The sequence below is a fragment of the Thalassophryne amazonica genome, chromosome 18, assembly GCF_902500255.1.
Source record: "Thalassophryne amazonica chromosome 18, fThaAma1.1, whole genome shotgun sequence".
NCBI lineage: Eukaryota > Metazoa > Chordata > Actinopteri > Batrachoidiformes > Batrachoididae > Thalassophryne > Thalassophryne amazonica.
The window spans coordinates 65,862,139-65,875,790 of NC_047120.1; the positions used below are offsets into that span (position 1 = coordinate 65,862,139).

The 13,652-nt window shown below is 43.5% G+C and overlaps 1 protein-coding gene across 3 annotated transcripts in view; it reads right to left on the reverse strand.

Annotated features, from left to right (window-relative positions):
- The window catches only part of snx29 (sorting nexin 29), a 245,953-nt gene that overhangs the window by 118,883 nt on the left and 113,418 nt on the right, over positions 1–13,652 (reverse strand). For all 3 annotated transcript variants that reach the window (XR_004566372.1, XM_034193391.1, XM_034193390.1), the window contains one exon: positions 10,746–10,852. Coding sequence is in view for 2 of the 3 variants with exons in the window: in XM_034193391.1 (XP_034049282.1) it covers positions 10,746–10,852 (107 nt within the window). In the remaining variant the exon portion in view is untranslated. The remainder of the gene's footprint in view (positions 1–10,745; positions 10,853–13,652) is intronic.

Below are 13,652 nucleotides of genomic sequence, written 5' to 3' on the forward strand. Positions count from 1 at the left end.
CTTGAACCCTCGTGCGCATGCGTGAGTTTTGTCATACCTGTCGGTGACGTCATTCGCCTGTGGGCAGGCTTTGAGTGAGGTGTGGACTCCCCCTCCCGTCGGAATCTCTTTGTCTGAGAAGCTGCAGGGAGACGGCGCGCGTTGCTTTATCAAATTTTTTCAGGACCGGTGAGGGATATCCGTGTGGACACTATTCTGGTTTTCGGTGTAAAGTTTAACGGCTGATGAGAGGTTGTGGAGTTTCTTTCGCTTTAAGCACAGCCCACAAAGCGGATCGGCACGGCACGGTCGGAGGTGGCGTCCGTCTGGCTGTTTCGAGCTGAAAACATCCTAATTTAAAGCTCTGTTCACCCAGGTCGTCGTCAGAGAACAGAGAAGTTTCATAAGAAGCCAGCTTCAGGAGTTTACCCGGACATTCCACTGTTAAAGGAGATTTTGTAATGAAAGAACGTGCGGACGAATTTGCCGAGTCGGATCCGTGACGACGTGGCAAATCCGTCTGTGCCGTGACATGAAAAACACCTCCATGTTGAAAACCATTTGTAAAATTCAGGCGGCTTTTGATGGCTTTCAACAAGTGAGTATCTGAGAAATTGTTTAACAGCTTGGGCATGTTCCAACTTGTCCGTTAAGGTTTCCAACGGAGGTGTTTTTCCTGTGGCGACCCCCCGCGGTCGGGTCCGGCCCGACATGCGAATCTGCCCGCACGTTCTTTCATTACAAAATCTCCTTTAACAGTGGAATGTCTGGATAAACTCCTGATCCCGAATTCTTCTGAAAGTTCTCTGTTATCTCACGACGTCTTGGGTCCACAGAGCCTGAAATTAGGAAGTTTTCAGCTTGAAACAGCGAGACGCCGCCGCCTCGGAGCGCAGATCGCCGTCAGGCGCCGTGGGCCGTCCTTACGGTGACAGTAAAACTCCAAAATCTCTCATCAGCCGTTAAAATTTTCACCGAAAACCAGCTGAATTTATCGAATGGTGTCCACTCAGTTGTGCCTTACAGGTTTTGAAAAATTTTTTATCAAACAAAGCAGCAGTCTCTGAGCCATTCCTAAACAATGAAAAAATCGACGAGAGGGTGGGCCACTCCTCACTCAAAGACTGCCCACAGGCGAATGACGTAACCGACAGGCGTGAAAAAACTCTCGCATGCCCACAAGGGTTCAAGCATGTCTGATGTAATCACACGTGATTCAAATCCATATAGTTTTTGAAAAAAATAATAAGGTCGGATACTTTTCTCACAGACCCCGTATGATTTTTACTAGCATTTTATTACAAGTAGATATAAAGCAATTCACCATCCCTGGTTCTTAAGACCAGGCACCTAAGTGGGTCTACTCTTTTCTACTCTCCTATTTTACTCCTATTTTAGATATACCTTTACTAGCATAGTTCCACCTTAGAATTGGAATATAATATATAAGATATACCTTACTGAATTTTCATATCATATTAAACAACAACTGCAAGTATATATATATATATATATATATATATAACATTTTTGTTTCTGTATTTGTATGCATTTGAACGCAGCTTATAGTCTCAGTATATCGATATTAAATTGCGACATAACGACTTTAAAATATACATTTGTTTTACATAATTACATTAAGGCTCTTGTACAGTTCATTTTAGTATTGGAGAATTTGTTTTTGTAGTTGGTGCAGTTGATGGTGAATCACTGGCTTCCTTTTTTCCCTTAATTTTGCTTCTGTTTAACAGGTGCCTTAACTGGCTCAAGGCGCTCTCTCCACCCTTAGTAATGGCCGCCGTGCGGCACGCTGCTAGTCACGTGACGTCCATTCCAGGTCTCTATTTCCATGGTATAAGTGTGCTGTGGATGAGCTCTTCCAGCAGCAGTCTGTGGACTGTTTTGTGACATGCGACAGTCACTGTCCATGGTGCTGAAATTCAGCAAAAATACACAAATTAATTAATTTCTCCACCACCTCCTCTTACAAATCGAGGTTTGCTTCAAAGCACATGCCCACCCACGCGCGCACATGCCCACCCACGCGCACGCATGCCACCACTGACCATATTTAAATGTGTGTTTAAAACAAAACCTACATGTGGATACAAGAAAACTTGCAGAACAAATGAAACAGTGCAGTATTAATAAGAACAGTAAAGATTCAGTCAGAGTGAGGTACACATGTAGTGCAACGTAAATGTTCATAGTAAGAACTTTTAAGAATGAATTGGACACGGCAGGTGTGATCATGTGCGTGGGAACGTCTTATTTGCTGCGAGTGTGTGGCAGGGACATAATCAGGATGAAGTGCAGACTTGAAAAAGATACATTTTTCCATTTTGACAACATCCCCATGGCGTTCACCAACATTTTGAGGACACAGTGATGTCTTCATGGTTTTCATCTTTTCATCATTTTAAGTGTGATGGATTGCAAGAAATGGAGTGTTTACTGGATCTGAATTCTGATCAGGTTCAGTCTGGGAGCATACACTGGTGCTGTGCCTGCACCCCACCACGGAACCTTTCTGGGTCCTAGATGGCAACCAGCTAGGCAGGCAAGTGGTACACACCCACCTCCTGAAAATAAGTGGCTATCTGCTACAGACAGGTGATACGTGTGTCTCTTTGGGTTTTTCCAGTTGCTGAGGTCTTTAATGTGGAGGCACCTGCACCCTGGATCATGGACCAAAATGGACATTCCCTCACAACGCCAGTTAATGTCCTGATTTGACTCTCACTAAATAGCCATTCTTTCGACACAAAGTCATTTCCAACAGTATGCAAGGATCCTTTGATGAGACCTAGTAACAAAGACATCCAGACATCACCGTCAGTCACTGGTTAGCATCCAAATCTCATGACCCACAAAAGCTTCAGTTATGCCTGGAAGGCCAGGTCCAAAAGCTGCGAAGGAGCCACAGCAATGCCCCAAACCATGAGGTGGTCAAGCACTCTAAAACAATGAGACAATGACCCACCTTTCCATCGCCACAAGCAAGTATAGTGGTACTTTAGGCATGGGACTAGCCCGGAAGCACCAACACAGGTTCTGAATATTAAAATTTTTGAATTTGCACTGATCGCCCACCCAGTTTTCTGCAAGTCTTGACAACATTTAAACCCAGATTTTCTGCAGCAACCCTGAGGACTCGAATGTTTCTCTCACAAAAGGCTCAAAAGGTTGCAGGTAAGTCTGAAGATCTTTACTGCACCAGGAGACACAGCGCCTCCCCTCATTTCATTTTCATCTAAAATAAGCCTCCTCCTCCTTCACCAACTCTCTCCTTCCTCATTTTCAGCTTGCTCGACTGCGGCTGATTCATCTGCTGAAAATGTTTACTCTGTGTTTGTGACAAATGAAAGACATCTACATTAAGATTACTGACAACACTGCAACATCACTGGAGATTAAATGAATGACAACATCGGATCAGAGTAAAAACAAATAGTTCAGCTTCACATTTTGGTTGCTGTGTTGCTGATTGGGATTTGTCTTCGAGATGACATCTTTCTGTCTCGACTCAACAAAAATAACGTGGTACATTACTGCCATCTCTTCTCATTCCAGACTCAGATCAGCGCCACACCGTTCTGATGATTTCGCTCCACTCTCGATGGGTACGCAAATTTCTTTTTTATTACTCATGCAAAATGAAAAATATTTTGCAATAAACTTGAAAATTGAAATGTTCTGCACAAAGCAACAATTAAAAATTAAACTTCCACCTCCCTCAAGTGTCACTTGAGTTACTTTATTGTTTTTAATTTATTTCTAATTAGAATGATTTCAATATTTCACTTGTTTGTCTTCAATAATTTGTTTTCTTTCTTTGGGAAAGTTTAGCTTCCAGTGTTAGCTCGGGTAACATCCCCTTCTGCCACACCTGGAGACTCAAGAGAACAAGATGAATCAGGTGATGCCATCATGTCAGCCCACCACAGTATGGAACCACTCTGGTCCTGGTTGGCAACCAGACAGAAATCCAGTCCATCCCCACCTCTCAAAAGTAGCCATCTTCAAGCTGTAGTGAGGTGAAATGTGGGTGTCGCTGTGGCCCTTTCCTGATGCTACTTTAGGGATCACAGCAAATGAAAAAGCCAAAAGGAACACCCATGTGTCACCTTGCTGTAGCAGATAAATGGTAACATTCTTCAGGTTGGGATCAATCATCTGTCTGCCTGGGTGACTGTCAACCAAGACCCAGGGTGGTTCCATATTTTCGTGGATGTAGTGACCTCGGGTATCTAGAAAGGTTATTCTCCAACAACTGGACTTCTTGCTGGTCTTCAAGATGTTTCCCCACTCTTCCAAGAAGCTTTGGTTTTCGAATTGACTTCTTTAGTTCTGGATACAGTATCTCCTTGCTGGATGAATTATGGCTAGAGTCCAGCAGGCACAGCTTTATGAGGTCACGGCATGGGAGTGGTTTTGATCAATCATTCATGTGGCTTCAGATCCCACCAGCAGCATGTCAGGAATGGAGGATGTTTGATTATTTATTTATTCATACTTCCTTGAATTTTGTAGTCTCCCTTGGGTGAGTCGGATCCGTAGTTGCACTTTTTTTTTTTTTTTTTTTTACATTTTAATCGTGTTTAATGTTACCCCATACTTTGCTGTAGTCCTCAAAGTTCATACAGTCAAAGTACAGCCTTGAGCAAGACTGGGGGCTGTGTTTTAGTTACTAAAAATACATTGTAGTCATGAGACAGACTGATGGGGAAAACTCATGAATCATGTAGAAAGTGGTACTTGATTAGCGGTCGAATGCATACTGCGAGCGATAGCCGTCAAAAGTAGACAATACATATGATCTGCAGAGCGGATCAGCAATCGTGATGCACCTGAAACGCACCGTGGCACTGGTGGTAGAGTTACAAGCATCGACTAGAATCACCCCGATCTCCATCAACGGGAGTAGCACAGTCATGACTTCAACACAGTTGACATGGAGCACCAGAGATGCACCTAAAATGCAGCGCGACAATGCTGGTAGAATCACAAGCATTAATTAGAATCGCTGTGATCAGCCTCGACAGGTGCAATGCAATTGTGATGCGTCTGAAACACACCGTTGCACTGGTGGTAGAAACACAAGCATTGAGTAGAATGACCGCGATCAGCCTCAATAGGTGCAACACAGCCAATGTGGCGCACCAGAGATGCACCTAAAGTGCACCGTGGCAGAATCACAAGCATTGACTAGAATCGCCACAATCAGCCCCAACACGTGTAGCCATGACTCAAAGCAACCTTGACGCGAAGAAGCCGTGATGCAATGCAACCATGCATCCACCCTTTTCAGGTTTCAAATCCCCTCAAAACCTCGGAGAGGTCGCCGCGCTGCGAGATCTCAGTAACATTGAGAACTGCATTGAGACGCTCTGATCGGGCTTCACTTTAACCGCTGCACATCATTAACATTGCAACATAAAACTATTTTTATAGTGTGCCTAAAACTCTCATGAATATATTCTCTGGGTTTATAGATGTTGTTACTGCGTTTGTTTTATGTAAACATGCGAGAATCACAGGCTGTCTCTCCGTTATTTTCAATGGGAGCTGCTGTGAGCTACACTCGCTTCCTGTTCATGTCGTTCTGGGGGAAAGTGAAGTTTGCTCTTTAACGTCTTTATTATTGTTCTTTACAACACTGTTTGTCCTCTTTGTTCCAGACTAATATATAATATGTCTGAAATTCAGTTTCCGTTTATTAAATTCCACGCAGATTAAATGTAGCAGACACGGATTATTTGTTATAATTGTTTTAGCAAGTTTTCAGGGTATCATGCAGCAGTCTCTTATTAACGTGACGAAAAGCATAAAAAATTACATTTTTGTAGTATAATATTCATTTACAATTGTCATCATGTGGATTCTCTATGTTGTTTTTACTGCAGCGACTCTCTGGCGCGCAAGGGATTATGGGATACATGAAAACCCTGGATGATGGAATGTAGGGGTGAAGCTTCACAAACTGTTTTTTAAGTGCATTTAAACCACGATGTGCTTGACAAAGACGTCTCTGTAGTTTCGAGAGGGGACGGCGCGATCTGACAACTGACTAACAAATTCTTGCAGAAGAAAATATCTTCTGGCAGAGGAATTATTTACCGTTTTCTCTTTCAGCTCCGCTGGCCTTAAGTGGTTGATGAAAGCAAAACCTTGTCCAATATTTATTTTGCGTCTGCCAGCCTTGTGATGTGTACAAGAAGACTCTGACATTTTCACAAATCAATAACCTGCTCTGTCAGATTTTGTCTGAATCAGGAAGCTTGGCAGCTGCTCGTGTAAACAGCATAATTTCTGCATCTTCACATGCTGATCCTTAATGAATTCTAAGAGAGAGGCAATAAATAACTGGAAAAAACAATCCCACTCTCCTTTCCACAGCCCTCCATCCGTCTCACCCTCTCCTACCCCTCTCACGTAAATATTACAACACATTTCAAATAACCACGTGAATATTATGGCAACTTTAAAGCACATTTTTAAAAGCCGACTGGTGGAGAGAATGATAATGAGAACATCCTGTGTTCCCTCCTGCTGCATATCTTTATTCTTCCTGCTCCTCTCCCGTTCAGACTTCATTAGTCCGGCACGAGTGGTGCCGCAGCGGCCACTTTACACTGTTTCTGAATATGATAATATTGTACTGAAGCTCCTTTACGTCTGCCAGGCAAAAAAACAAATAAGTAAACAGCATTAAAAATGCATCACACACACACACACGTGCATAAATATGTGAAAACATAAACTGTGCAAACACAGGAGGATTTATGTCCAAGAAATCTCAAAGCTGGAATTAATAATTCATGTTCGACATCAGCTGCACTTCACTGCCCAGACGCTCATTAGAACACAGCCGTATATGTTTGAGGCGCTGCACCGTTATCCAGTATCAACGGAAAACTGGGATCGACTCTCGCCATCACTCATGCGGTCGGCTGCTTTATCGTGTCCAAACTTTTGGAGCTGTTCCCTCTTTGCTGCTGTTCAGGGGAGTAGCTCTCGCCACTGTGAAGAGTTCTGAATCGATGCAGTCGATTAAAGTGCAATTTCCTGCTTTATTTATTGCACACAAAGATGCTCGGTGAGAATTCCCCATTTTCCTGCACAGCTCTCAACAGGCCGAAGCATTCCGACTCACCCACAGCCTGGACTTTAAACCACGATCTAGTGCTCGCGAACGTTACTCGTTACTCCTGAATGTATGACCTCGGCGTTATGGACTTTGTGTCAGCCAGCATTAAACCTTTTAGTCCACAGGCCAAGTAGGCTTTTGGTACCACTTAAGGGGACTAAACAACACTTACAATCCAGCCTCAGTACAATATGGCTGACACAAGAATGTCTGGTGGCCATCCCAGGGTGGTAGCTTTAGGCAGTGATCCGATCATATTGAAAAATACGCCACATAATTTGCGTGATCAAAAACATTCCAAAAAGGTACAGTTTGGACTATCTATTTATATTATGGAGTTACCGGGTAAAAAAAACAGCAAAAATGATAATGATGAAATGTCAATTTCAGTTTGTAGAGGGGACAAAAGTTAAAATTGTTCCAGTTTTGGTACAAAGTGATGCAAATTGGCAACATGGTGCCTTAGTGGTTAGCACTGTTGCCTCACAGCAAGAAGATCATGGGTTCAAGTCCCACCTGTGGCCTTTCTGTATGGAGTTTGCGTGTTCTCCCCGTGTTTGTGTCGGTTCTCTTTGGGTGCTTCGGCTTCCTCCCACATCCAAAGAGATGCAGGTTTGGTGGAAACTTTAAAAAAATTGTCCCTATGTGTGCATGCAGGTATGAATGTGTTTGTTGGTCTGTATGTGGCCCTGCGGCAGACTGGCATCCTGTCCAAGGTGAACCTCGCCACACACTCTATGACTGCTGGGATAGGCTCCAGCCCCCTGCGACCTTTAATTAGAGTAAGCAGTTGAAGATGAGTGAGTGATGCAAATTATTGCTCGAGTTAATAGGATTCTAAAAAGGAATAGTGTACACCATCTGTCGTGCTTAGTTATCACATTACGGGGTAACATATGTCACAGAACCCCATGGACGTCCACCATGTTTGACCTTTACTTTGGAGACGAAACATTCAACACTATCAAATAAAAATCATGGAATTTTGCACCATTGTTGTCTCTGTCTTGGTATTTTATCCATTATTTTGTCAAGGCACCTGACCGCAATTCAACCAATCAGCTTCTTTCGCCGTGCACCGTCAAGTTTGTGGAAATGAGCATCAATGTCAAAAAGCCTTTGTTTTGTTAAATTACCCACAATTCTCTGCTCTAGCCAAAAGCAGCACAGACATGCAGCATTACTATGTTGGCCTTTAAGACCTGAAGGTCTTGCCAGCCCAGATGGGATATAAGATTCTGCCAGCGTGTTGTGGATCGACCTCCAGGTCTCCTCTCAGATCAACATGACTTAAAAACAAGTCGATGGAGAGGAATCCTAATCAGATGCTCAAATCCTCTCAACTGCCTCCTTTCATCACTAAGGAGCAGCAGCTGGGCGCTGATGTTAGAGGTCTCTGAAGGTGAAGGCGAGCTGAGCTACGCTGCAAAACCAACTAATTTCAGGTTCCGCCCACATCTTTTTCTTTTGGCCACCACCCAAAGTCTGAGCCCAAAGGTTTGAAGGTTGGAGCACATACACAACCTCCTAGCTCATGGACACATTCACATTTGCAGTCTCATGCTGCCTTATACATGTTTACACACCTCGTGTCTTCATGGGGCTCATGGGATTTCTAGTTACATCCTGAAACTCCACCCCTCTCTGCTATCTTTCTTTCTAGTCTCATTTTACTCTGTCCATGTACGTTCATGTCAGTATGCCGTTGTAAATGAAGTCTCATCATACTTTTACTGACATGTTCATCATTTCTTGTGCACAGCAGGTAGCTCAGTGGGATAAAGAGATGGGATACCAATACGTATGTAGACCTGGGTTCAATTCCCAGGCACGTAATCCATCTGTGACAACACGCTTCATCTGCACTGTCCTGGTCAGGTCAGCATGTTCCAATGCCACGTGTCTCTGTATCTATCACCCAGGATACCGCATTGGGTTCTGGATGGAACAACTCAGGTAGACAGCCAGCCCACCCGGCTGTAAATGGGTGACAGTGTTAGCTGGTGTAGTAACTTGCATCAGACTGGCATCAGTTCCAATGCTTGGGACTCCGGCGAGGGCGGCTGCATCTCCTCCTCTCTACTCTATCTCCGCTCCAACCTTCAAAGTCCCTACTTCACCAGACTGTGAATTCTTCAAACTATATTTGGATTAACCATGGAATTGATCAGCTGGTCTTTGAACACTACTGACACTATTTTTTCAACAAGGAAATCAGGGCTGGGGGACCCTGCATACCCAGATGGAACCTACCCTGCGGTCTATGTTCTCGACGCCTGGGAGAAGTGGCGCAATGCGTGCTTGGTACCAATCTCTATGGAGGATGTTGAATACTTATTTATATTTGGTTTTATAGTGGGAGGGCTAGTGCTTATTGGTTTATGTGCTGCCCTGACCTACTGGAGAACTGGTAAGACGGCCGCTACCAGAACCACAACCTCTCACCTGTCCGTCATGATTAATGAGTTGGACAGAAACTGATACAAACTCATCTGACTGATATAAACTCATCTCATCTGCTCATGTGACACACGCCCCCTACCCCTCCCCCCCTTGCGTCCACCCTGCCACTCCCCCCTCCTCCGGAGGCCGTGTGGCTCTGAGCTGCAGCGGCCTTTACCTCCCCCAAGCTTGGCAGCGTGGCATGCTGCTGCAGCCACCTATACCCTCACTGGCTCAGTTCAGACGACGGACTGTTTCAGAGTTTAGCGTACATAAACCACCACAATGCAGGTGATACTCCTCATGTTAGTCTTGATTTAAAGTCATTCGAGTGGTACCCAAGGATCCTCAGAAGACACCATGCACCAAAGACATCCAGCATGCAGCAGCAGGACCCTAAAGACTTGGACCTTCATTCACCTAAAAAGATATCACCATCGCCAAAAACCTCTCCTTAACTCCTTAAGCGCTGCCCAGGCTCCTTTCGATCTCAAAGGCAGAGAACCCATATTTACTACATCACAAACCAAACTGGTAGAAATGTTCCTGCTGTTCCTGTGTCTTCTAAATACTTGTAACAAGTGTCATCTGGTGGTTTTCCGCTCTCTGTTGTTAGAATGCCCGAGGAGTTCTTAAAGAAAGTCAGGTGTGCAGGGTGGTGTGAGTTCTCTTGTGCAGAAGCTCCAGGAGATGATAGCATCACTCTGGTGGCAGTGAATTGGATCTGTGTGTGGTGGCACTTTTTAACGACCGAGTTTGCAGTGTCATAAATTGACTGCTGGTGGGGGAACTTATCAATGCTGCAGTTACTGACAGCTGTTTTCTGCAATTCTTTGATTTTGCTTAAGTTGTAGTGTTGGTTTCAGTTAGCTCCTGCCCACCCGCCCTGCAGGACCAACTCCTGAAAATTGACTGCAGTGCTTTTAACTATATGGTGAGATCACTTGCAGCAGTACAGCGATATACGGGATATTAACAAGTATGTGATTTACCTTTTTTGTTGAATGACTAGGGGAACGTTTTAAGGGCCGTCATTGTCTGAAATAAATGTTTTATGTATTACTTTGGTTCATCTCATTCTATTGATGTAACTCTGCTTGCTATATAGGTCATTCTTCAAGGAATCGGGGCTTAAGTGAAGGTGCCTCCTTGACATCGACAGCGAAGCACTCACCTCTATGAGTTTGCGTTCGTAACTGGCTGCCAGCTCCTCGGTGTCTCCCATGAACTTATTCTGAGGGACGGGAGTCTGGTCTTCACTCGACCGCAGCACTGACAAAGCTATGAGAAAGAGAAAGAAAGAAGTAACTGAACAACAGCAGGTACAGTCATCTCTAAACAATGGGTCTCTGACAATTATGCACATTGTTTTGTCTTCTGTGGGACGCGGCAACACCTGCGGCTGTCTGAGGTTTCTGTCTGAACAGTGAGGAACAATACGCCACCATCAGCCCCCTATATAATATACACATTACCTTCCACACAAAAGCCACAAATCCTCATTTTATTTAATTAATGTCACAACAAACAATCAGATATGAGTCACCCGTTAAAATAAAACTAAAATCCATACACACAGCCGCAGGAAACGATGTTAAGAGCTTTAAAATGTATGCTCATTTAGTTCACAAAAAACTGGAAATAAGCACACAGTGGATACGTCTTTACTTTTGGAGGAAACTTCTACTCCGGTTCTGTCAAAATGATAAACTCCTCTCTGTTTTACTCTGACTTTGTTTTCAGACCCAGCTTATTGCTTCTTTGAGCTATAGCTCGCTAACCGGCGAAAGTCATCACATCGGTGCCTAAAGGGACGCTTTGAGCCCATTAGAAATAAACAAACACTCTCAGGTTCCCTCAATGACAACACAACTTATCAGAAGTTAGAGGTCTGTATCTTTGCAAGGAGCGTTAGAAGAATCCCCCACCACCTCAACAAAAGAAAATTAACTTTGTTATCTCATCACCGCCGCTGTCGCCGCCACACAAAGCTAGCACCTCAACAAACACGCTCAGCACGAGGAGGCAGAAACCAAGGAAAGAAGATCTGAGAACAAAATGGAAAAATAAAGTCCACAAGGCCACAAAGAGTTCAAATAAACCTGTGATGGAGCATTTTAGAAGAAGATCTCCATGAAACACAGCTTAACGTGACTGAATGAGCAGGTTCTGAAAGACAGCGGCTCATTTCCTCTCCAAAATGATGGACCACAAAGATATAAAAGCAACAGAGAATCCCAGCAGGTCAAGATAAATAATTATGTTTGTCAGTAGTAGTGCAGATGAAAGAACACCAGCAAACAAGGTGCCTGTGAATTTCCAACCCTACCGAGGATGTTGTTTTCACCAGTCTGCTTACACAGAATTAGTCCAAAATCTTAGAAACCTTGATTTGAGAGAATTCATTATTTAAAAGTTTACTCTAAAGTAAAACTTATTGCAGAGTCTTTCTTCTTCTTCTTGCATATGATGCAGCTATGCAGTATCACACAGGTGCTGCAGAAAGCTCACTCTGGTCCAGTCGCAGTTCATTTAGTCTTTAAGATATTTCACCATGATCTCAAGTGACATCGACAGGCAAAGGCATCCTCTGCATCAACAAGTTTTCATCTTCTTCAAGAGCAAGTGTTTTTCTTCAAAAGTCTGTTAAATTTGCATTGAATTGTCTTGAAGAATAAAGAATTCCAGTTGCTGTGAACTTCTAGATATCTCCAAGATGAATGAGTGAGTCATTCACAGATTTCCTTAGAAGAAGAAGACATCATCTTCACAAAGTTGACTTCCTGAATAAATCTTCTTCAAGGTGACTTTTTGAAGAAGTCACATTGATAAGCACCAAAACATGTTGAAGACTAAACAAAAAAAACTTCCAGCTATGTCCGACGTGGACAACTGAGAACCTTCAGCAACAGATTTCTTTATAAGACAAAGTCTTCTTCACAAAAAGGCATAGTCTTGTCTTCAAGAAAATGGATTCTTGGATGAGTGTTCTTCCAGAAGACCTTTTGAAGAAGTCAGTCTGATGAATGGCAAGATGTGCTGAAGACTAAGCAATAAGTCCATTTGCTGTAAACTTGTAGGTATCTCCTACCTGGACAACTGGGAACCTTCATCAACAGATTTCTTTAGAGGACAATGTAGTCTTCACAAAAAGAAATCACCTTCAACAAGACTTTTGGAAAAAGTCACTTTGATGAGTAGAAAAACATGTTGAAGACGACGACGCCTGACCTTAAAGGATTGACAAGTCAGCAAATATTACAAGACTTTTGACATCACAAATGGACACAGCTGGAGCAAGATATGTCAAAAAAATAGCGGACAAATGTTTTTATTTTTGAAGGTCCTGTGTTTTGTGTACATCTCTCTGGAGGAGCATGTATATATATGTAAGAAAGATACAGAGAGACAAATTACACATTACACCAGGTGATAAATCAACATGTTGTTGAACGTTTCTTCTCCAGTCAATCAGCAATGAATCTGAAATGGAACAACTATGAACAGTTGATATTTTTGCTCCTGAGCAGTGGAAAATCTGGAAGCGTCCAGCTGCCTCTCAGTGGGCCTCCGTATGAAACCGCTGACCGTCTTCTCTCTCACTGTGAGCGGCAGCGAGGCGTCTCTGGAGATGCAGATAAACTGTATTCATGTGGAAAATCTCAAGAGACGAGGGACACAAAACACTTCAACTGCAAGATGATGTATAATTTAATACTCATTATTTTTGCAGCTGTTGCACTTAACTCTTAAAAAGGCCGGTCAACATTCCCAATGTTTTCTGTGTGACAGGCGCCGACACGCCTGCTTGCAGCTGCTGCTGAGTGTAGCTCACTTAGTTTTGTTATTGCACAGCAGCTGTTGTCCAATTTCCTCTCGTCAGGAACATCTGTGGGAACCTCTTCCAACCGTAGCCACGCTCACCCACACACCACTTGGATGTACGTTCATTATTAATAAACTATCAGTGGGATGGACGGGTAAGGGAAAGCAAAGATTGGTTGGGGGTAAACTCAGGGGAGAAGAATGAAGAGCGACAGTCAGCAGCACTCCTCCAGTTGTAAATGAATGCTGATGCTCT